The sequence below is a fragment of the Anomaloglossus baeobatrachus genome, chromosome 4, assembly GCF_048569485.1.
Source record: "Anomaloglossus baeobatrachus isolate aAnoBae1 chromosome 4, aAnoBae1.hap1, whole genome shotgun sequence".
Taxonomy (NCBI): Eukaryota; Metazoa; Chordata; class Amphibia; order Anura; family Aromobatidae; genus Anomaloglossus; species Anomaloglossus baeobatrachus.
In genome coordinates, this window is record NC_134356.1 from 416,182,163 (window position 1) to 416,204,022 (window position 21,860).

General features: G+C 41.2%; 1 protein-coding gene across 2 annotated transcripts in view; it reads left to right on the plus strand.

Moving 5' to 3' along the window:
• LOC142301589 (uncharacterized) overlaps positions 1 to 10,866 on the plus strand; it is a 154,027-nt gene extending 143,161 nt beyond the window's left edge. Inside the window, exons 17-20 of one of the 2 annotated variants that reach the window (XM_075342615.1) lie at positions 20 to 114; positions 1,293 to 1,371; positions 3,882 to 3,990; positions 10,128 to 10,866. In XM_075342615.1, coding sequence (XP_075198730.1) covers positions 20 to 114; positions 1,293 to 1,371; positions 3,882 to 3,990; positions 10,128 to 10,201 — 357 coding nt within the window. In that variant the 3' untranslated portion in view covers positions 10,202 to 10,866. The remainder of the gene's footprint in view (positions 1 to 19; positions 115 to 1,292; positions 1,372 to 3,881; positions 3,991 to 10,127) is intronic. The other variant, XM_075342616.1, reaches the window with a different exon arrangement.
• The last annotated feature ends 10,994 nt before the right edge of the window (positions 10,867 to 21,860 follow it).

Sequence of the window (21,860 nt, forward strand, 5' to 3'; positions counted from 1 at the left end):
TTTTTTTTTTTTTTTTTAGTATTTTATCGGAGTCACTGTCCTAGCAATGATACCAGAACTTCCAGAAATTGTGAATGGAATCCAGTTTGCTCTTCTGAACAACCTGAGTCTAAGGTTGGTTAATTTCATAAAAAATTAAAGGACGTTTGTCAGTAGGATCAATCGTCCTAAGCTATCTGGCATGTAGGTCATAGGAAGCAGAATAAAATAACTTAATATCTGCAATCTGATGTCTTATTCCAGAAAAATCCGTGTCTTTCTTATATGTAAATGATCTGTTCCAGGCTATGGCTAATACATTGAGCTGCATGAGAATCTGACTCCAGGGCTCATATTTACCAAAAGAAGGTGTTAAGTGTGAGACATTTAACTAATACAGAACAATAAAACTGGACTTTTGTCTAAAAACAAACCTATATTTTTGCAGATCTCACAGCTCTTCTGTATTGTACGAATATTGCACCACTGTCTGCCTGTGAGATGGAGGCTGAAGCTGAGAGGAGCCTGCAGATGTCAGTTATAATCACACATAGCTTTGCAGTGAGAGCAGAAAACGGCCGAAACATATCAAATACTGATCATTCCCCTTTTATTTAAAATCAATTCTAGAGTCAGATTTTCATGCAGATCTTTTGTCTGGCCCAGAGTCTGAAACAGATCATTTACATATAAGGGAAAAAAATAATGTCCCTGGAAGGAGACATCGGATCACAGATATTAAGGCATCATTTTATTCAGCTTCCTATGATATGCCCATTTAGATGGCTTAGGAGGATTGATCCAATGACAGATGCCCATTAAAGCAATCTGTACTACTGGCGACGTGTCCAAGCAACTGAGGCTGAACATATTTAGGCTATTTGCGAACGTTGCCTTTTTTGGTGACCACAAAGATGCAGCCTTTTTGTACGTTTTTGGCCGCTAAACGCACACAAAACACACCAGCGGTAAAAAAAACGCATAAAAACCACATGCGTTTTTGCACGTTTTACCTTGCTTTTTTGCTGCCTTTTTGTTGCTGCGTTTTTCCAATGCATTGCATGGGTGAAAAACTGTGGCAAAAATGCAGAAAAAAATTTACATGTTGCATCTTTGTGGTCACCACAAAAACTCACCTAATACACAAAACTGCACTGTGCGGACAGCAAAAATGAAAACTCATAGACTTTGCATGACTTTTCTTCCCCAGCAGTTTTTTAAGACCAAAAAACGCACCCGAAAAAAATGCAGCGTGCGCACATAGCCTTAGAATGCATTTTATTCTTTGACTGCCTTTATGCTTTTGCTTTCAGTATTGAGATTGGGAGCTGCATTGCAGTGCAGGTGTGCATGCTACAGATGCCTATTCTAGTGCTGTTCTCTGTTTTCTATGTAAGTAACTCATTTTCCTCTTGCCACATGTATAATTTTCATAGAGCTCTGCAATGGTGTTTCATTATTCGTACTTGAACCAGGGGAGCACGCTTTGGCTGAGTGTCTCCTGACCTGAACTTGGCAGTTTCATATGCCTAAGATGGCGAGCTCAGGTCAGGAGAGCTACAGCCAATCCATGCATCACAGCCTCTGTGAAGCTGCTTCACATTGACTTGTAATAGTTCGTCAATGTTTTTTGTTTTGTTTTTTTATTCTCCTTGGTCTAGCAGCAAGCTATACACTTTGTCAAAATTTGTTTGTACCCTTCTGCTTAAAACTCCACTGCAGTGTTTTTTTTTATTTTATGACCGCTGAAATGGCGCCTTAAATGTAAGCCCCCGTCTTATATTAACCCTCTGGCATTTTCATCCTTTTTCGGTGCCATTCTAGTCCCACAGCGCCATCTTGTGCCCATAAGTTCTGGCTGACCTGACGTCAGAAATTGCGTCACAAACACTCAATGCAAGTTTGAGAGCCATAACGAGGCTCTAATAGTTGCACTGATTTGTAACCTTTGAACTCCATTAAACACTGGAGCCGCCAGCAGGTCACAAATTCCCAGACACCGACCAGAACGACGCTGGAAAAAGATGAAGGTGGCAGCAGGTGAACATGAGACAGCGGGCAGGAGACTTGCATTTAAAGCACCACACCAGTGTTGGGGGGGGGGGGGGGGGGGGAAGCACCAGTACAGCATTCTTTCAAAGTAAACCTGTCAGCAGGATTTAGCACTATAATGTAAATATACTTTATGGAAGATGACCAAGATAGCAACAAATTGTGAAATCTGATACTGATTAACTTTGACCTTGAAGTTCACCTCTAATTTCTTTGGAAGTTGTTCTGGGCTCTTTGGTTAGCATTTGTATTATCCATCTCTTCAATTTGTCATCAATTTTTTCTCTTGTGGCCACTGTGAGGGAGGTCGGCTACAGACTCGTACACGTTAAATTTCTGAATAATATGTGCAACTGTAGTAACTGGAACATCAAGCAGTTTGGTGATGATCTTTTATAGCCTTTACCTCTATCATGTTTGTCTACAATTTTTTTTCTTAGCTCCTGAGACAGCTCTCTCCTTAGTTTTATTTGGTCTTTGTTCCGTATGGCACTCACCATGACACCAAACAGCACATTGACTGCTTTTCATCTTTGAAATAGGCAGACTGTTTACAAGTTTATAGACACATGAAACGCTAATACAGGACTCGCCATTGTTTAACATGTCCCTACTGTTAAATTATTTTCAATCTTTTCTAGGGGGTATCATTATCTTTGTTCAGGCCCATTTCATTAGTGTTTTTGAGGGGTTTTTTTAACCACAATTCAAAAGCAGTGTCTGGTTTAAGTTTACTGAATAGCAACTAATAAACATTACTTTGGTCACCTTCACGTTTTTTCAGTTTTGTGGGTTTTTCTTGCATTAACAGAAGGGTAACAACAATTTTGTCCATGTGTATGTTCAAATGTTTCAGGTGTAATTTGTTCACATTAGACACCATTATTCTTGGACTGTTCGATAGTGATGCAGTATCCATTTATTATTTCATATGCTCAAGTAGTTTAGACAAATGTGGAAACCACACAATGGAGTCAAATAATCCATAATTTTTATTATCAAATTGTAGACACAAACAATTAAAAGAAGTTGTAAACACACTTCCTAAATAACAAACATAGTTAGGGAGGAAAGTAGAAGACCTCGAACATGTTTCGGTTTAGCCTTTTTCAAGGGACACCGCACGTTAATATAACGTGCGGTGTCCCTTGAAAAAGGCTAAACCGAAACGGCTGTTGGGCGCGGACCCTGGACCTTCCCTCCTAATTGAACTGCTGGTATGTACCCTGAGATGATCTATTGATCTATCCTAGACTAATTGTACCTGGATATTGGGGGTAATCCCCTTTACTATTGTGCCATGCAGTTTTTTAGTTAGGAGGGGTTCTTCTACACTTGTGTGACTGGGATTAATGTGGCCTTTTACTTTCACTAGACTTAGGAATCCACAAAACCCCAGCCATATATTATTTATAAGGCCCTGGTCCCCACATGTTCGAGGTCTTCTACTTTCCTCCCTAACTATGTTTGTTATTTAGGAAGTGTGTTTACAACTTCTTTTAATTGTTTGTGTCTACAATTTGATAATAAAAATTATGGATTATTTGACTCCATTGTGTGGTTTCCACATTTGTCTAAAGTATCTATAGGAGCTTATCCTCGTATTTTTGAATCCAATATTATGGGAACATCATGTGCTAATATACTTTTATTAACATGACTGAATACACTTGTACTTTCCCATCTTCCATGAAAAATCTTTATATGCTCAAGTAGTGTATCATTGTAACCTGATGATGACCATTTTTGTTTTTGATAAAAAGATCAAAAATGCTTAACATTTGTTACTTCTTAAACCAGTACACATGCTTTACGGTTTTGTGACCGAATTTTAATTATTTTCAATCCAGCCCACAGGATTTACTTTGGTTTTTAGTGATCTGCACCTGTGGGCCTGTATGTTCAGTGTGATCCTGATGAACTACATCTTTATGGATGGCAAGTGTGACTATTTTCAAGGTAAGGCATGGACTATGTTTTGTTTATGAAATAATTTATTGTTCACAAGACTAACAAAGTTGAAAAAAACATTCAATATATGTATTGTTTGGAGATATACAGGCTTCTATATTGGCAATCTGCACTTTAACCCCTTCAGTCCCCGGGCACTTTCCGTTTTTGCGTTTTTGTTTTTTTGCTCCCCTTCTTCCGAGAGCCGTAACTTTTTTTTAATTTTTCCGTCAATCTTGCCATATGAGGGCTTCTTTTTTGCGGGAACAAGTTGTACTTTTAAATGAAACCATAAGTTTTTTTCATATGGTGTACTGGAAAACAGCAAAAAAAATTCCAAGTGTGGAAAAACTGCAAAAAAAAGTGTGATGGCACAATAGTTTTTGGGATGTTTTATTCACGGTGTTCACTATAGGGTGAAACTGATGTATCTATGTGATGCCACAGGTCAGTGCGAGTTTGTAGACACCAAACATGTATAGGTTTACTTGTATCTAAGGGGTTAAAAAAAATTCACAAACCTGTCCAATAAAAGTGGCGTACGTTTTGCGCCATTTTCCGAAACCCGTAGCTTTCTCATTTTTTGGGATCTATGGCTCAGTGACTGCTTATTTTTTGAGTCTCGAGCTGACTTTTTTTTAATGGTACTTTTTTTGCGCAGATGCTACGTTTTGGTCGCCTGTTATTGCATTTTGCGTAAAACTTGCGGTGACCAAAAAACGTAATTTTGGCATTTGGAATTTTTTTGCCACTACGCAGTTTACTGATCAGATTAATTTTATATTTTGATCGGGAATTTCTAAACGCGGCGATACCAAATGTGTATTTTTTTTTTTAACCCTTTAATTTTCAATGGGGTGAAAGGGGGGTCATTTGAACTTTTAGCGGTTTTTTTTTTTTTGTTTTTAATTTTTTAAAACTGTTTGTTTTTTTCCTTGTCCCCCCTAGGGGGCTATAGCGATCAGCAATCCGATCGCTCTGATCTATCTGCTGATCCCAGCTATACAGCTGTAAACAGCAGATACGGTCACTTTCTGCTTCACTGGCCTCCGGGCAAACTGAAAACGAAAGTGAAACGTCATAGCTGCAGGCGTCATCACATGACCCTGTGCTACCATGGCAACCACCGAAAGTCACGTGATCACTCACGTGACTTCCAGTGGGGGCGGCGTTAAGTGAAAATCTTCACCGCGCGTATATATATATCTCGCTGCCAGACTTTGGCAGCGAGATGTAAGGGGTTAATGTTACGGGTGGAATGCGATTCCACTCGTAACATGCAGGCACACATCAGCTGTTGAAAACAGCTGATATGTGCGCCAATCGCCGCACCCTGCCCGCGGCAGGGGGCGGGGCTTAACGGCACACGATCCATGACGGATAGATCCGTCAAAGGTCGTTAAGTAAGTTAAGCAATTCTGTCATATATTATAATTAAATTGCAGCAGTGGCATCATGCAAGTGGAGCTGGTAAGATGGTTAGCAAGTTACAACCTTGGTCATGTGACTTCTATCAGTGAAATTTATTGTAAAGACTACAATTCACAAATCTTTACTTAAACTGAAAATCTTTGCCTCTATCCCATACACATTTCTATTCATTACAGGAGTACATCTGATGACGGTGCACATGCAGCCAAAACATGCATCAAATTTAAGAGCAGAGCAGTGAGTTGATGGTGGGAGCATTGTCCCCATGTCACCTTGCTTAGATGCTGTGATCTAAGGGAATGTGCACACTGGTACTTTTAGTGCTTTTTCAAGCAGACGCTGCCTGAAAAAGATGTAAAAAAAAAATGCACATATTTATAGGAATATAACGACTTGCTGTCCACATATTCAGTCTTGGAACTTCGTTCATAGGAGTTCACCAAGAATGTAATTAAAATGGTCAGCCCATCCTAGTCGCATGATGTCTGCCATTTTATTACATGTTAGGACTGTTGCAATCTGAAGAAACATAGACCTGTCTCAACTGACAGAGCTGAATTGTAAGTATATATGCTGGAATTGCCAAAGAAGCACTGTGACAGGAGAAAAACTAAAGCTTTATGCTCCATCAGCTGAGGAAGAGGACTTGGGCTGGGGAAAAAATTCCTATGCATTTCAGCCAAGGTGAAGCTATACATCCCCTTTTCTCACAGCCGTTCTTCACCAGCTCCGGCATGTGTACTTGTCATACAGCTCTTCTAACATTTGAAACACACAACACAAACAGGTTGCAGCCTGAAGAAACACTGCTGACATGACTACGATGAGCTGGCATTTGTCATAAACTTGTCCTAGTCATGCAATTTATTTTTGGAGAACCTATATTACCGTCTACAGGCGTAAAAAAAAGCTAAATCGTAATTAGATCTGACTGTTCTTTTGGCAGCAAACAAATTTTTTTTAATTTATTTTTAATCAAAGAAACTACTATAGCTGCTTAGCCTGTGTACCTGAATATCTTTCCAAATTCTCTGCCAGAGTACATGCAGATTGCGTACACCAAGGGTGCACAACCTATGGCCTGCTAAGCTATTCTGTGCAGCCCCCAACCATCCGGTGACAGAAATGCTGTTTTAAACGGAAGTTACGTAAAGAAAAACCATGGTGGCACATTGATGACTCTGTTCCCCATAAGTTTTAGGAGAATGGACTTCCTTTACCCCGCTGTTACTTCAGAAAGATGTATAAGAGTTACTGGTGGCCATTTATTCTTGCAGCTGTCCCCATTGTAAATTTAAATGACATGAATTACAAGGCAGAGAGTCACATTCACTCATGGCATTCCACATTGCAAACTATGGGTAAAGATTCCTATTCTTTCCATAGGTGCAGGTTCCACTCTGTGGACTGCTATCTATCAAACACTTATGGCATATCATTTTGATCTCCCAGAATAGTCTCTTAGCGTGGTAATCCTATACAGTGGGATCTAAATGTTTGGGCACCCCCGGTCAAAATTACTGTTTACTGTGAACAGTTAAGCAAGTCAAAGATCAAATTATCTCTAAAACGCATTAAGTTAAAGATAACACGTTTCGTTTTGTATTTTAGACAGTCAAAAAGTCATCTTTTGCATTTGAATAATTACAAACAAAAAGGAAAGTGGGCCGATGCAAAAGTTAAGACACCCTTGGAGATTTTGTGTGCTCCAATAATTTTGACCGAGGTTTCAGACCTTTAATTAGCTTGTTAAGGTTTGTCTTGTTCACTATAATCATTAGGAAAGGCCATGTGATTCTGTCAGTTTTAAAAAAAAACCTAGCCTTCTCTAACCTTGTGCCAAAAAACAGCAACCATGGGTTCTTTTTAAGCAGCTGCCTAGCACTCTGAAAATGAAAGTGGTGGAGGCTCACAAAGCAGGAGAAGTCTATAAGATGGCAAAGAGTTTTCAAGTTGCCCTTTCCCAAGTTTGAAATGTAATTAAGAAATGGCAGTATATGCCTGTTTGTGTATGTATCTGTGCATGTCTGTGTGGATGGGGCCCATTAAGACTTTTGCCCAGGGCCCACAAAAACCTGTAGCCGGCCCTGGCTCCTACTCTCGGAGATTAGCAACCGCTCTGTCTCAAAGGCTGCTTCTCCTGCAGTGTTGCACCACACACTGCAAACAACTCCATTAAAAAAAAGTGGCCTGTCAGGCACATGTCAAACACACCCATGGGTGGGGTTTCTAGGTGGCCAGACCAAATAAACTACACTACAAACAAGTGGCACCACAAGTACCATAATGGACCTTCAGGCTTCAACCAGTTCTGTGGTACATACCAGCCACTAGCAATGTAGCAGGTCGCCATCTCACAATATAATATATTTATAAAGTTGAAAAGAGGATGGCTTTTACAAATAATTATGATCCTAAACACACATCAAAAATCCACAATAGACTACCTCACAAGGCACAAGCTGAAGGTTTTACAATGGCCCACAGTCCCCTGATCTAAACAACATTGAAAATCTGTGGCAAGAATGGAAAGACTCTTGGCTGGATACAAATAGTCTACAAGCTCTGATACTTGCCAAAGAAAGCTACTAGGTACTAAACGTGCAGGGTGCCTTAGCTTTTGCATCGGCCCAATTTACTTTTTTTCGCCTAAAATACACAGGTAATGTGTCCTCTTGTGCCCAAACTTTTACATGTCACTGTACATTGATGATTTTCTTGGGATTGTTAGAGAAGTTTTAAAGGGAACCAACCAGCTGTATTTTCATATACAAAAGTAAAGCCAGTACTGTACTGGCACTATGATGCTGAATCTAAGCATACCTTTTATTCAGAGATTGGATGTTTTATTTCAGAAATATGTGCAAGTAAAGTTCCAGCAATGCACTGTTATTTGATTGACCGGTACAACAAGAAGGGAAAATATGGGTTGGGTCTTGCTTATCTATTCCCTCCCCTGTCTGGCTGCCTGCGCCAGAATTAACGTCTATGACAGACTGGGAAGAAGGCCAGGTAGGCAGGGGGTGGGAATAGATAGTAAGACCGACCCACATACTCTTCCTGTTGCACCTGTCAATCAAATAGCAGTGTATGCCTGTAATATTACTCGCACATATTTCTGAAATATAACATCCAATCTCTTAACAAAAGGTATACTTACATTCAGCATCCTAGCTCTAGTATGGCACTGGCTTTACTTTTATATAAAAATCCTGATGGCTCGTTCTCTAACTCTAACTTAAATGTTTCTGGGATTAATTTTATAGCATCTGTTAAAAATCAAAGAAAATACTCAAAGGTGTGTTTTCCAAGATACCCACTAAAGGAATAAAGAACATGTTTGTTTATATAGTTTATGAATATGGGTGTACCAAAGCTTAAATTTGTGTTTCTTGCTTTACAGCAGAGTACATAACTGCATAGTAGATAAATACTGCCTGCATCCACCCAGCTGAGTCACACCCCTGAGCAATTCTTTGTTTTATTGAGTTATTAAAGGGAATCTGTCACCAGGTTTTTGCTATCTCTTCTTAAAGCAGCATAATCTAGGGACAGAGACCCTTATTTGAATAATGTGTCACTTACTGAGCTGTTTGCTGTCATTTTAATAAAATCAATGTTTTTTCTCTGCTGCAGACCTAGCAGTTAGGCCCCTTTTCACACGTCAGTGATTCTGGTACGTTTGTGCTTTTTTTTTAAAACGTACCAGAATCACTGACATACGCAGACCCATTCTAATCAATGGGTCTGCTCACACATCAGTGATTTTTCACTGAACGTGTCTCCGCGCAGCGTGGCCGTGATTCTGCACGGAGACATGTCAGTTTTTCTCTGGCATCACTGATGACCCACGGACCACACTATGGAGTGGTCCGTGTGTGATCAGTGAAACACGTACCAGAAAATCATGGACATATTAAATATTACAAATTTTCAGCTTACCTTGCCTGCTATTCGCTGTGCCTGCTCCGCTCTCTGCAGCTCTTGCCTGGCTCATGAATATTCATGAGAGCAGGAAATGCTGACCAGGAAGTAGCTGCACAGAGCGGTGGGCGGACGCTGGAGAGCCGAGGAGTTCAGCACCATAGACAGCAGCAGTGAAGGCAGGTGAGTAATGTCCATGTGCAATCACGGGATCACGGATTGCACATGGACAACCCACGTGTGCCGTGAATCACGGAACACAGAGGGACATGTGCGTGTTTTACACGTCAGTGAAGAACGTCAGTGTTTTTCACTGACGTGTGAAACGGGCCTTATACAGAGCTCATGTATATGCTGGACTACCTGGCACCACCCAACGTAGTCCTCTAATGATAATCTACTGCTGATTAAACAGTGATTTTATCAAAACTACACTAAGCAGCCCCATAAGTGACACATCTCTGCACCTACATTATGCTGCTCTCAGCTTAGGTGGCAAAAATCTAGTGGCAGATTCCCTTTAAGAGAATTACCACATGCTATGTGATTTGGCAGGCCTAAAGAAATTCACCTTTTATTAACTCTTAACAGTAATCCATCATGACCATGTGGCCCTCGGACTGGACAAGGTCGTGCAGCCCCGGGGTAAACTTTTAATCTAGCAATTTTTTGGGGCCTTGGTGCTTTTAGACTTTTGTATGAACAAATATGCAAATGAACTTGCCGTACAAAGCTGTATCTAAGGAAAGATTTACAATATTGATGTAACATGATTTATTTTCTCTTCACAGGAACGGTCTTGGTAATGGTTTACTTAATACTACTTGCAATGTATTTCTTTGCACCATCTCCTGCTGGCTGCTAATTGATCCCTTTTGAAAGACTCGATCATTAAGAAAATTCTTGCAATCTGAGGCAGACTGACTAACATGGAATGTGAATTTGTGAAACACTGGATCATTTATTAAAAATACTGGGTTTGGAATTTAAACTTCCAAATTTCAAGTCATTAAATAGCAGAACGCGTTCTAGTTATGAAGCAAACAGCCAGCAATCCTGGTTATTCTTTGTATTTGCCGACCCTAGGAAAAGCCACTGATGTACGTGTTTTATACCCTTTATAGCTTTCATTTTTTTATGGATATGGTGGCAGACACTTTTGAAAATTTTGCTGTCATACTTATTACTTGGTACTGCACTTGACTTTTCTATCAATAGACTTTTCATGGCAAATCTACTCTCCTGTTTCTGGTACATTCCACACTTAGATGACAATACCAGAGTCACTTAAGTTGGCAGCTGTACTTTTTCAATACAACTTTATATGGGTGGGGTGCAATAATGAGTCTTCCCTGCACTGCAATCTGTGTGAAATATTATAGGAATGAAATGGGACAGACTGCTGTATTTACATGTGGATTGCGGTATGTTAAAAAAATTAATACAATAATCCTAGAACTTCTTAATCTTTATGCATTGTAAATAGTTGTAAGATTATAATCTGATTAAAGCATTTTTTTTTTCCTTCAAGGTGTGTTTTCTGTAATCTAATTTGTGGGCCATCATCAGTTAGTAAGACTACTTTGATATCACAACAATTACCTAATTTTCCAAAGAATAGCACCTGTACTGCATATCCGTCTGAACAATCTTTTGAAGAGTACAGTATTTATTTTTATTTTTTTCTTAAGCGTTTTTATTGAATTTTTCAAAATTGCATTATACAATAAGAAAGCATAAAACTTAAAGAAGTTGTCCAGTTACCAAAACTGATTTTTTTTTTCTGATAAATCTTGCTAATATGTGCCCCTCAACACATCTATTATGTTTTTTCAGCAAAATTACCTTTTATTGTGCACCAGCAGCACATGCTCATTGCTGGCTCCAGCTCTGATGGGGTTAATCTCTCCTCTGACTTCCTGTGTTCAGTTCCTACAAGTCCCAGAATTCTTTGGCTCTAGGGCGGTGTCTAGCTTATCTAACACACCCATTGTGTCTAATACACCCACTCTGCTCTCCGACCAAACCCACCTCCCTGCCTCTTCCCAGTGGATGTGCACTCAGAGAAATCACACAGACAGCAGCAGCTCTACACAGCCAGGGGAAGAAAGTGTGTGTGTGTGTGTGTGTGTGTGTGTGTGTATATACAGTGTGTGTGTGTGTGTGTGTGTGTGTATACAGTGTCTGTGTGTATATACAGTGTGTGTGCGTATATACAGTGTGTGTGTGTTTGTATGTGTGTGTGTATGTCATACTCACCTGTCTGCAGGGTCCCGGTGCCATGCCTGCTTCCAGCCCCTGTCTCTGTACCGCCGCTTCGGCTGTGTGCAGTCTCCCCGGGGCACGTACGAAGCTTGCAGGACCTGGCGGTGGATCACCTGATGCAGTCACCTGACGCATCAGCTGATCGATTCTCGTGGTGTCGTCGGCTTTTTCGCGCCCGGCCGGCTATCAGCTGATCCTGCCGTCAGGGGACTTCATCAGCTGATTACCGGCAGCTCCTGCAGTGATGGGCCAGGATCAGACTCCGCTGCAGGAGCTGCCGGTAATCAGCACATAAGTGAGTATGTATGTATTTATTTATTTATTTATTTTTCTACTGATGCATCAGCTGATTGTATAATCGGCTTTTATACAATCAGCTGCTGTCATGTGATTCACATCCTTTAACCTGACACATCATCTGATCGCTTTGCCTTCCAGCAAACCGATCAGATGATATTGGATCCTGATTGGACGGCGCAGGACCCTAACCCAGGATTACTGCGGAGGGGGGTTTATTTCAATAAATATGGAGTCACTAATTGTGTTGTGTTTTATTTCTAATAAAAATATATTTTTCTGTGTGTTGTGTTTTTTTTTTTTTGTCATTACTAGAAATTCATGGTGGCCATGTCTAATATTGGCGTGACACCATGAATTTCGGGCTTAGGGCTAGCTGATAATATACAGCTAGCCCTAACTCCATTATTACCCAGCTAGCCACCCGGCATCAGGGCAGCTGGAAGAGTTGGATACAGTGCCAGAAGATGGCGCTTCTATGAAAGCGCCATTTTCTGGGGTGGCTGCGGACTGCAATTCGCAGTGAGGGTGCCCAGAAAGCTTGGGCACCCTTCACTGTGGATTCCAATCCCCAGCTGCCTAGTTGTACCCGGCTGGACACCAAAATTAGGCGAAGCTCACGTCATTTTTTTTTTTTAAATTATTTAATGAAATTCATGAAATAATTAAAAAAAAAAAAGGGCTTCTCTATAATTTTTGTTCCCAGCCGGGTACAAATAGGCAGCTGGGGGTTGGTGGCAGCCCATACCTGCCTGCTGTACCCGGCTAGCATACAAAAATATGGCGAAGCCCATGTCATTTTTTTTTTTTTTTTTCTTTTTGGGTAAAAAACTGCATACAATCCTGGATTGAAGATGCTGAGCCTTGTAGTTCTGCAGCTTCTGTCTGCTCTCCTGCATACACTAGTGAATGGAGAATGCTGAGCCTTGTAGTCCTGCAGCTGCTGTCTGCTCTCCTGCATACACTAGTGAATGGAGGATGCTGAGCCTTGTAGTTCTGCAGCTGCTGTCTGCTCTCCTGCATACACTAGTGAATGGAGGATGCTGAGCCTTGTAGTTCTGCAGCTGCTGTCTGCTCTCCTGCATACAATGAACATTTTGAATAAGGAAATGACATCAGACCTTTTTTTTTTTTTCATCAACAATCTTTAATGGCATTTTGCTCTGATTAAAAACGCAGTGAGCAAAAACGCAGCAAAAAACGCACCACATCGCGGCAAAAACGTGACATGCAGCACCGCAGATGACAGCAGAGCAAGTTGGTGACATGCTCTGCTCTGACACATAGTGTGCTGCATGTCACTGTATCCACTCTGGGACTTGTTGTGCAGGTGACCGGATGATACATGTAACTAACTGCCCCACTCTGTAATTTCTGCTGCATAGTACCAACTGTATACACTCTCCCCTGCACAACAAGTCCCATAGTGGAGACAGTGACATGTAGCATCCGGTCACCTGCATAACAAGTACCAGAGTGGAGAAAGATAGTGACATGCAGCACACTATGTGTCAGAGCAGAGCATGTCACTGTCTCCACTCTGGGACTTGTTGTGCAGGTGAACGGATGCTACATGTCACTAACTGTCTCCACTCTGGGACTTGTTGTGCAGGTGACAGAGTGGAGCAGATTGGTCCCATGCAGCGTCCAGTCACCTGTGCTGCTGGGGGGAGTATATGATCACACTGCCGACAGCGCCCGCTCTCCTGACAGCTGAGCACAGCGGGCGGGTGGACAGTGTGATCACATACTTGCGTGACAGGGGGGATTTCAGTGGAGGAAACCCCCCCCCCCCCTGTACTCCACACTGGAGCCCGTACCTCACACAGCTGACGGAGGGTAAGAGCGCGCTCTGCCTTCAGTGCTCCACACTGGCGTCCTCCGGCTCCTCCCCTCGATGCTGGGCTGTGACGTGCGGTAGTCAACGCCCACAGCCCAGTCAATCAGTGTGAGTGGCGCCGGCATCCTCTGACGTACCCGTCTAGTTTGAGAGCCCGGAAATGCCGGGACGTCAGAGGATGCCGGCGGCCACAGCTCCAGGGGGTCATGTGACAGACACTGAGCGTGCAGGATAGCGCCGCTCAGTGCCAGAACTGGAAACAGAAGCCAATGGAGAAGATGCATACAATGGTAAGTGACAATCATTGGGGGAAAAAAAAATGGGTGAACCACCCCTTTAAGCTATATACCATTATATAATGGATGTTCATATCTAAACAAAATTTAACAATCCGTAAGGATTGGGCTCAACATTGAATAGTCCAAATCTCAGAGTTATATTTTAGACAAGGATAGTGGACACAAATGGGGGGTGATAAATAGTACTTCCATTCCTATTTCCACATCTCCAGCAACAATTAGGATCACTAGGATTTTGTTTAACAGAGAAGCTGTATGATACTAGAATACAAGTAGCTTAAATTTATTTTCTCTATAGACTTCTCCATATCCCTTGGCAAATATTAGATTCCTGCAGAAATCCCTCCCTATTGCTCATATCGGGTATTTTGGGTGTTTTAGTTGATTTATCTGGGTAGGGGTTGAGTAATATCTGATATATAAAACTGATGTTAGTCCCTTAGCCGAAACACATGCTCTGCATAGTTTTTCAAAGCGAGTGGAATAAGTGACTTTGAAGGAGGTGAAGCGCGAATGCATATATAATGTCAAATTTGTTAATATCAATAATGAAAATTCTAAGGTAAAGTATGTTGAGAAGGTAGTGTATGTCAACTATGTCCGCAAAGCAAAAGGTTTTCTTTAAAGCTAAGAACGCACTTTGCGTTTTTACCAGCGTTTCTGGAGCGTTTTGAGCTGCAGCGTTTTCATGCCAAATGGCCTGCGTTTTGCATTTCCATTATATTCTATGGAAAAAGATGATTTCCAGACCCCAGTTTGCGTTTTAAAATGCTGCGTTTAATTTGCATATTTTGTGGCAAAAAACATACGTTCAAAGAAGCAGCATGTCAAACTTGTTTTTGCCATTTCTGCAGCATTTTGCTAACATAGGTTCCTATGAGAATTGTCAAAAATCATGGGTTCATAAGAAATATGCGTTTCAAATGAGTTTTCCCTGCATTTTGAGCGCAAACAAACGCAGGTAATGGATGATGCAAATGATATCAAAAACGTCATCAACATCACATCCATTTGGAAATATAAAGGAGGCAATTGGATAGATTATTGTGCCTCAGTAAGCTTAGCACAACAGTCCTTATTTTTGGAAGAAATAATTGATATCCAATGGCTTGGTATCAACGTCTAAAAATTGATGTCCCTAAATTGATCAGTCTGGTAAGTTATACATTTTATTTTGGGTTATATATTTTTTTTTCTAGATTATATTTTTGAAATTAATTTTGTTTAAGCTAGAAATACTATTAATTTCTAAAATCTTTTATTTTTGGTTTTGGTTAATAAAGGTAGAATCAATGCCATGCTTGTGTGGGACCCAGCTTCACCTGAATATATGCTGAAATTAAAAAGGACAGACTGTTGGGGAATCATTTGTACCGAATTATTTCCTCAATGGCATGAGCTTGATCAGGCAATGCAACATAAAATTGGTAATGTTTTTAAAAAATTAAATTATCACATTTTATTATCAAAATATTGATTAATATTATATTTAAAAAAAATTATCAATATAAAATTAATCTCATTCAAATTCTAGAACAAGATGTTAGAAAGTGCTGGAGGTCTGTAAAAGACAGGTATAATAAAATAAGAACTGAAAGATTTAAAAGTGGGTCTTCACCTAAAAAAAAAAAAGTTTTTATCTACTATGATGATCTGCGTTTTTTAAGTACAAGCCGACAATTACGTCAGTAAGTATTTGTTTTTGTTTTTTTAATTATATTTTATTTTAAACTTGTAATTTTTAAATTAACACTTTTAACAAAATTACATTATATTTATTAATAGAGTTTTTCATATTGTAGAACTTCAGGCAATATGCCTCCTGTTGAAGAAACACCTGTTGAAGGACAAGCACTTGAAACACAAGTTAGCCAAGATGATGATGTAGAGAGGACCACCAGCCTTCAACAATCATTAGAAAATGAGGAGTGTGAACAGACTTCATTAACTGGAGAAACCAGTGCAACTACTTTGGTTCAACCACCAAATTTGAGATCATCCTACACTAAACCAAATAATAAAAAAACAAAACCAAAAATGTTTTGGAAGATTGATATAACCAAACATTAGATATTCTCAAAACAGCCACTGAGGATGATGAATATGATAATTTTGCAATGAGCATAGCAGGACGTTTGAGGAAAATGCAAGATTCCAAAAAAAACAAAAAACTCTTGCATGACTGCAATATGTGGAATGATGAGCTGCTATGAAGAGGGTCCATTTCCATCTGGTGGTGAGATTCTAAATATTTTAGATCTTTTTCAGAAACCCCCCCCCCCCCTTCCCCCAAAGAAATTGAGTCAAATTCTCAAACAGAGTATCTCAAGACCAAATCTCTATCCTGACTTTCAAAATTGATTTATACCACCATTCCCACAAAAGTATTTCATGAACCCTAACCAAAATGATTATATTCATCAACCTCAAAGAAATGTAGCTAATAATCCAAATACTCATTTGAGGGCCCAAGAAAAAAAGCAAGGAGGTTTTTTTACTCAGCAGCTTTTTTCTGATCAATAAATATTTAATTTAAATATAATTAGTAACAATGATATTTTTTGTTAAATATGTAACATTTAAATTGCCATTTTTAAATTTTGGCTTAAAGTTTTCTTTCTGTAATGTGAATAGTTGCATTTTGGAATTGGTAAAAATTAATTTAAAATTAATTTCCAACATCCTGGAAAATTTCATTGTTTGCTTTAATTTTTTAAAGTTTAACCAAATATTTGTTTTCTGACATTGATGTTATCATGTCAACCGGACATGACATCAGTTGTAATCTTTGTATAAAAAAAAGGGCAGACATCTTGGTTTATCAATGGCACAACTTCATTTAACTTTGTTTAGTTTCAAAACACAACTCTCTACTTGCAGATCAAAACGCATGTAAAAAGCGCTTAAAACGCATCTAAAACGTGGTAAATACACATGCATTTTCAGCGCTAAATTTCTGAAAAAGGCAACTTTGGTCAAATCAATTAAGGCAAAAACGTGCGCTTAAAACTGCAAGTAGGACAGTGCAAAGTGCGTTCTTACCCTAAAACAGAGGTCTGTTAGAATTGAATGTCCAACTATCCGATAGATGCTCAGACATTAATGAAAATATGTATATATTATTTTTTTTAACACTTTTTCCCAAATACACAGTACAGTATTTGGAAGCCTTGAGGCTTGACCTATTCTACAATTAAATAATTGCAGCCTTTCAACCAACATTTGGTATATGAACAGCACCAGGACACAGACTGGGTTTTTTTTTTGTTTTTTTTTTAAACCCAGAACTCGATCATTCAGGTTCGCTCATCCCTAATTAGGAACTTTTATTCAACGTAAACACGGAATCCTGGAAGGGATGACATGACTTTCACAGAGCCCTAATCTTATCATCATGGTTGTATTGCCTGAAGAGACGGAAGAATTTGTGCAAGCCTACATCTACAGAAGGTCTGTGCAAGGTTTGCCTTTAAAACTGCATCAAAATATCTTTGAAAAGGCTGGTACCACCAAATACTTGTTCACACACCTTATACTTTAATTGATTTAAAATAATTTATAAACAATTATTTCAAAAAGATTCTTAATTAGCAGTATGTTTTGTACACACCTGGCTAAAAAGTTTGCAGTTATGTGTGTGTATATATATATGTACACTCTGCGCATAATTTGCATTTATGATTAATTTTATCATTGAACTATAACAGTGTTGCTCCATCCAAAAGGTTAATAAGCCTGAATATGTAAGAAGGTAAAAGTGATGTTTTGTTTTATAGAATATATGTGCTTACTTATTGGGTTATTGTTAGTTTGTATAATTATTGTGCAATTAAATCATAGAATTGTCGCGGGCGGAGGGGTGGGAACGCTGCTCGTCTGGACTCGCTGGCGCTCTGGTCCGGTGCTTCTGCTCCTTGGTGGCTCGAGCACGGGCCCGGACCCGGGGCTCGAGCAGCGCCTCCTCGCCCACAAGTGAAAAGGGGAGGTTTTTGATGGATGTTTGGGATGTTGGTCGTGACTCCACCCACGGGTTGTGGTGATAGTAAGCACCACCGCTGCTGGTGACGGGGAATCCCGGGAGTGATGGCGGAGAGCAGCTAAGGTGTTGACCCCTCCTTTGGTAGGGGCTGTTGGTCCCGGGGCTCCGGTTGGGGAGTAGGGAGGAGGGAATAGGTGCAGGTGCCGATGCGGGGAGGCAGCGTGGGCGCAGGTGCAACGTTGCGGTGCCGGATGGCACTGTTGTACTCACTCAGACACAGAAGGACAGCGTCTCTGGTAAACCAAACTGCTGGATGGACGGGGCCCACAGCCGGCTGCGGTGTTCACTCTCCCCGGACGGGTTGATGGTGGCTGTCGTTTTCCTGCACCTGTGTAAATGTATTTGACTCCTATGGCTTCCCACGGGTAGTCCGCTTCTCGGCGTGTACGTGTCAGGAGAGCCCGTTTTGCCCGCAGGCGCTGGCCGTTGGATCTCTGGCCCTTGGCGGTGGCACTTATCCGGACGGGTTGGGCTGTTGCCTTCTGACGGGACTTAGGTGGGAATGAACCCGTGAGGTCCAGACCGCAATCAGAGAATTTGACCTTTATGGCGGCTCTGAGCCTGGTCGGGGTCTGAGTACCCTGCCTTGGTGCTTGGCTTCAATCTGCTCCCTGGTTCGGTACTGGCGAGCCACCGCCCAACCCCGGTCCTACGGTTCCGCTGACCTACAGACTCCTGCAGACGGCCACCACCGTCTGCCGACCTTGCTGAATGTGCCTCGGCTCCAACCCAGACACAAACAGTCTCACGCCTCTCACTTTCACTTCCTACCACAATCTACCGTCTATTCCCGCCTCCAGGCCTGTGAACTTCCCGGTGGGTGGGGCCAACTGCCTGGCTCCACCCCACCTGGTGTAGACATCAAGTCTGGAGGGTGGCAACAAGGGTTTCTGTTTGACTGGTGTCACCTACCCAGGGGAGGGGGTGTGTGTGATAGTGTACTGTGACCCCTGGGCTCCAGGGCGTCACTGAATCATAGAATGGTAGAGTTGGAATGGACCTCCTGGGTCATCTAGTCCAACCCCCTGCTCAATGCAGGGTTCACAAAATCATCCCAGACAGATGTCCGTCCAAAGTTGGTTTTTTTTTGTTTGTTTTTTTTTATAAAGACTTCCACTGAAGGAGAACTTGCCACCTCTTGTAGCAGCTTGTTCCACTCGTTGATTACCCTCACTGTCAAAAAGTTTTTTCTAATATCTAATGTGTCTCCTCCCCATCAGTTTCATCCCATTGCTTCTAGTCTTTCCGTGTGAAAATGAGAATAAAACTGATCCCTCTACAGTGTGATAGCCTTTAAGATATTTGTAGACAGCTATTAGGTTTCCTCTCGGTCTTCTCTTTTGCAAGCTAAACAATCCTAAATTCTGTAACCGTTCCTCATAGAACATGGTTTGCAGACCAGTCACCATTCTGGTCACTTTTCTCTGCACTTGCTCCAGTTTTGTTGATGTGTTTTTTTTAAATGTGGTGCCCAGAAATGGACACAATAGACCAGATGAAGTCTGACCAAAGAGGAATAAAGGGGGATAATGACTTCACGTGATCTAGACTGTGTGCTTCTGTTGATACATTCTAGAATGGTGTTTGCCTTTTTTGCTGCTGCATCACACTGTTGAGTCATGTTCAGTCTGTGATCTATTAGTATACCTAAGTCTTTTTCAAACATGCTGTTGGATTGCTCTAATCCTCCCATGCTGTATATGCCCTTTTCATTATTCTTGCCAAGATTTATGACTTTGGTTTTTAACAGGGAGAAATGCATTCTATTAGTTGCTGCCCATTGTTCCAGCTTATTTAGATCTTGTTGAATCTTCTCTCTTCTCTAGTATTAGCTTTTCCTTCTAGCTTTGTGCTATCAGTAAATTTAATCAGTTTAGCCTTATAAAATAAACGATTTACATCTGTTGGTGAGAATATTAACAAATGTACAAAAATAAATTTCTGACATTTCACAATCTATTCGTAACCAATATGATTTTCAATCAGTTATAGGCCTTCAATCAACTGCGTCTAGAGGCCCTGTTATACGCAACGACGTATCTAATGATATATCACCGGGGTCACGGATTCAGTGACGCACATCCGGCATCGTTAGCGACGTTGTTGCGTGTGACACCAACGAACGGCCGTTAACCATCAAAAATACTTACCTTATCATTGATCGTTGACACATCCTTCATTTTCAAAAAATAGTTGATTGTTGCAGGACGGAGGTTGTTCGTTGTTCCCGAGGCAACACACATCGCTACGTGTGACACCTTGGGAACGACCAGCTGCAGCTTACCTGCGGTCGCCGGCAATGAGTAAGGAGGTGGGCGGGTTGTTACGGCAGCTCATCTTCGCCCCTCCGCTTCTATTGGGCGGCCGCTTAATGACGCCGCACGAACCGCCCCCTTAGAAAGGAGGTGGTTCGCCGGCAACAGCGATGTCGCTAGGCAGGTAAGTGTGTGTGACAGCTCTTAATTATTTTGTGCGCCACGGGCAGTGATTTCCCCATGACACACAAACGACGGGGGCGGGTGCTTTCACCAGCGATATCGCTGCATGTAAAGCCCCCTTTTAGTTTCTTTAATTTGTTGCTGGACATCTTTTTTGGAAGCAGCATCCACAGCCTCCAAGAGACTGTTCAGAGAGGTGACTGGATTCCTTAACTGTAAATCTCCAGTTTAAAAAGTGGCCACAAGTTCTCAATAGGGCTTAAGTCAGGTGTGGAAGGGGCCATGTCATTACTTTAATCTCTACGGCCCTTAGTGGCAGCCAAGCAGTGGAGATTTGGGTGCATGTGATGGAGCATTGCCCTGTATGAAAGTCATGATTTTGTGGAAAGATACTTATTTCTATACCACTGCTAAAAAAAACATGTATGCATAAAAAAAAGTGCAGAAGATTTGGGAGTTAAATTTTTTTTTTTTTTTAATTTACTTATTTTTTTGTCTATCTTCAACCTGAAACTGTCTAACTCCTTTTTAACACCAGCCCATATCAATACCACACCTCCACCTTGCTGGCATCTGAGTCAAAGTGGAGCTTTGTGCCTATTAAACCCTTCATGACCGCAGGGTGTACGGGTACGTCCTATTTTTGTGACTTAACGACCAGAGACAATCTGTACGACCTAAAAATCATGGAGACATGGGGCTGTGTACACGCGATCACAGTCGGTGACTCTGCTTACCCGACAGCCGAGTCACTGCCCTCTCAGCCAGGGACGGTGTCTGTGCCGTCTCTGGCTGTTTTAACCCCCTAATTGCCATGATCAATACCGATCGCGACACGGGGTTAGGAGAGGGATTGCGCTCCCTCTTACCTCTGATCTAGACCCCCTGCGATGTAACTGCAAGGACCTGATCATTGTCATGGTGACCCAAGGTCACCTGACTGCTGGGGACCTACAGAGAGCATCTGTGATCATCATGCCTGCAGCATAATCAGACACACACTCCCTGCATAGCTGACAACTGGGATGTCCTGCAGTGATCGAGCACTACAGAACATTGCAGCTGCGATCAGAGCACTGTGGGGTGCTGTCCCATAAAGAGACTTAGTAAAAAAAAAGTAAAAAAAAGTTGAAAGACCGCAAAAATATAAAAAAGAATCAAAATAAAGAACAAAAAAATGTATTTCAGTAGTTATATTTATGTAAAAAAAGTGCACATTTGGTATTGCTCCGGTCGTAACAACCCAAGCTATAAAACTGACACTAGTTAACCCCTTCAGCGACCACAGTAAAAAAAAAAAATTGGCAAACTATGTCTTCATTATACAGCTAACAAAAAAGTGGAAT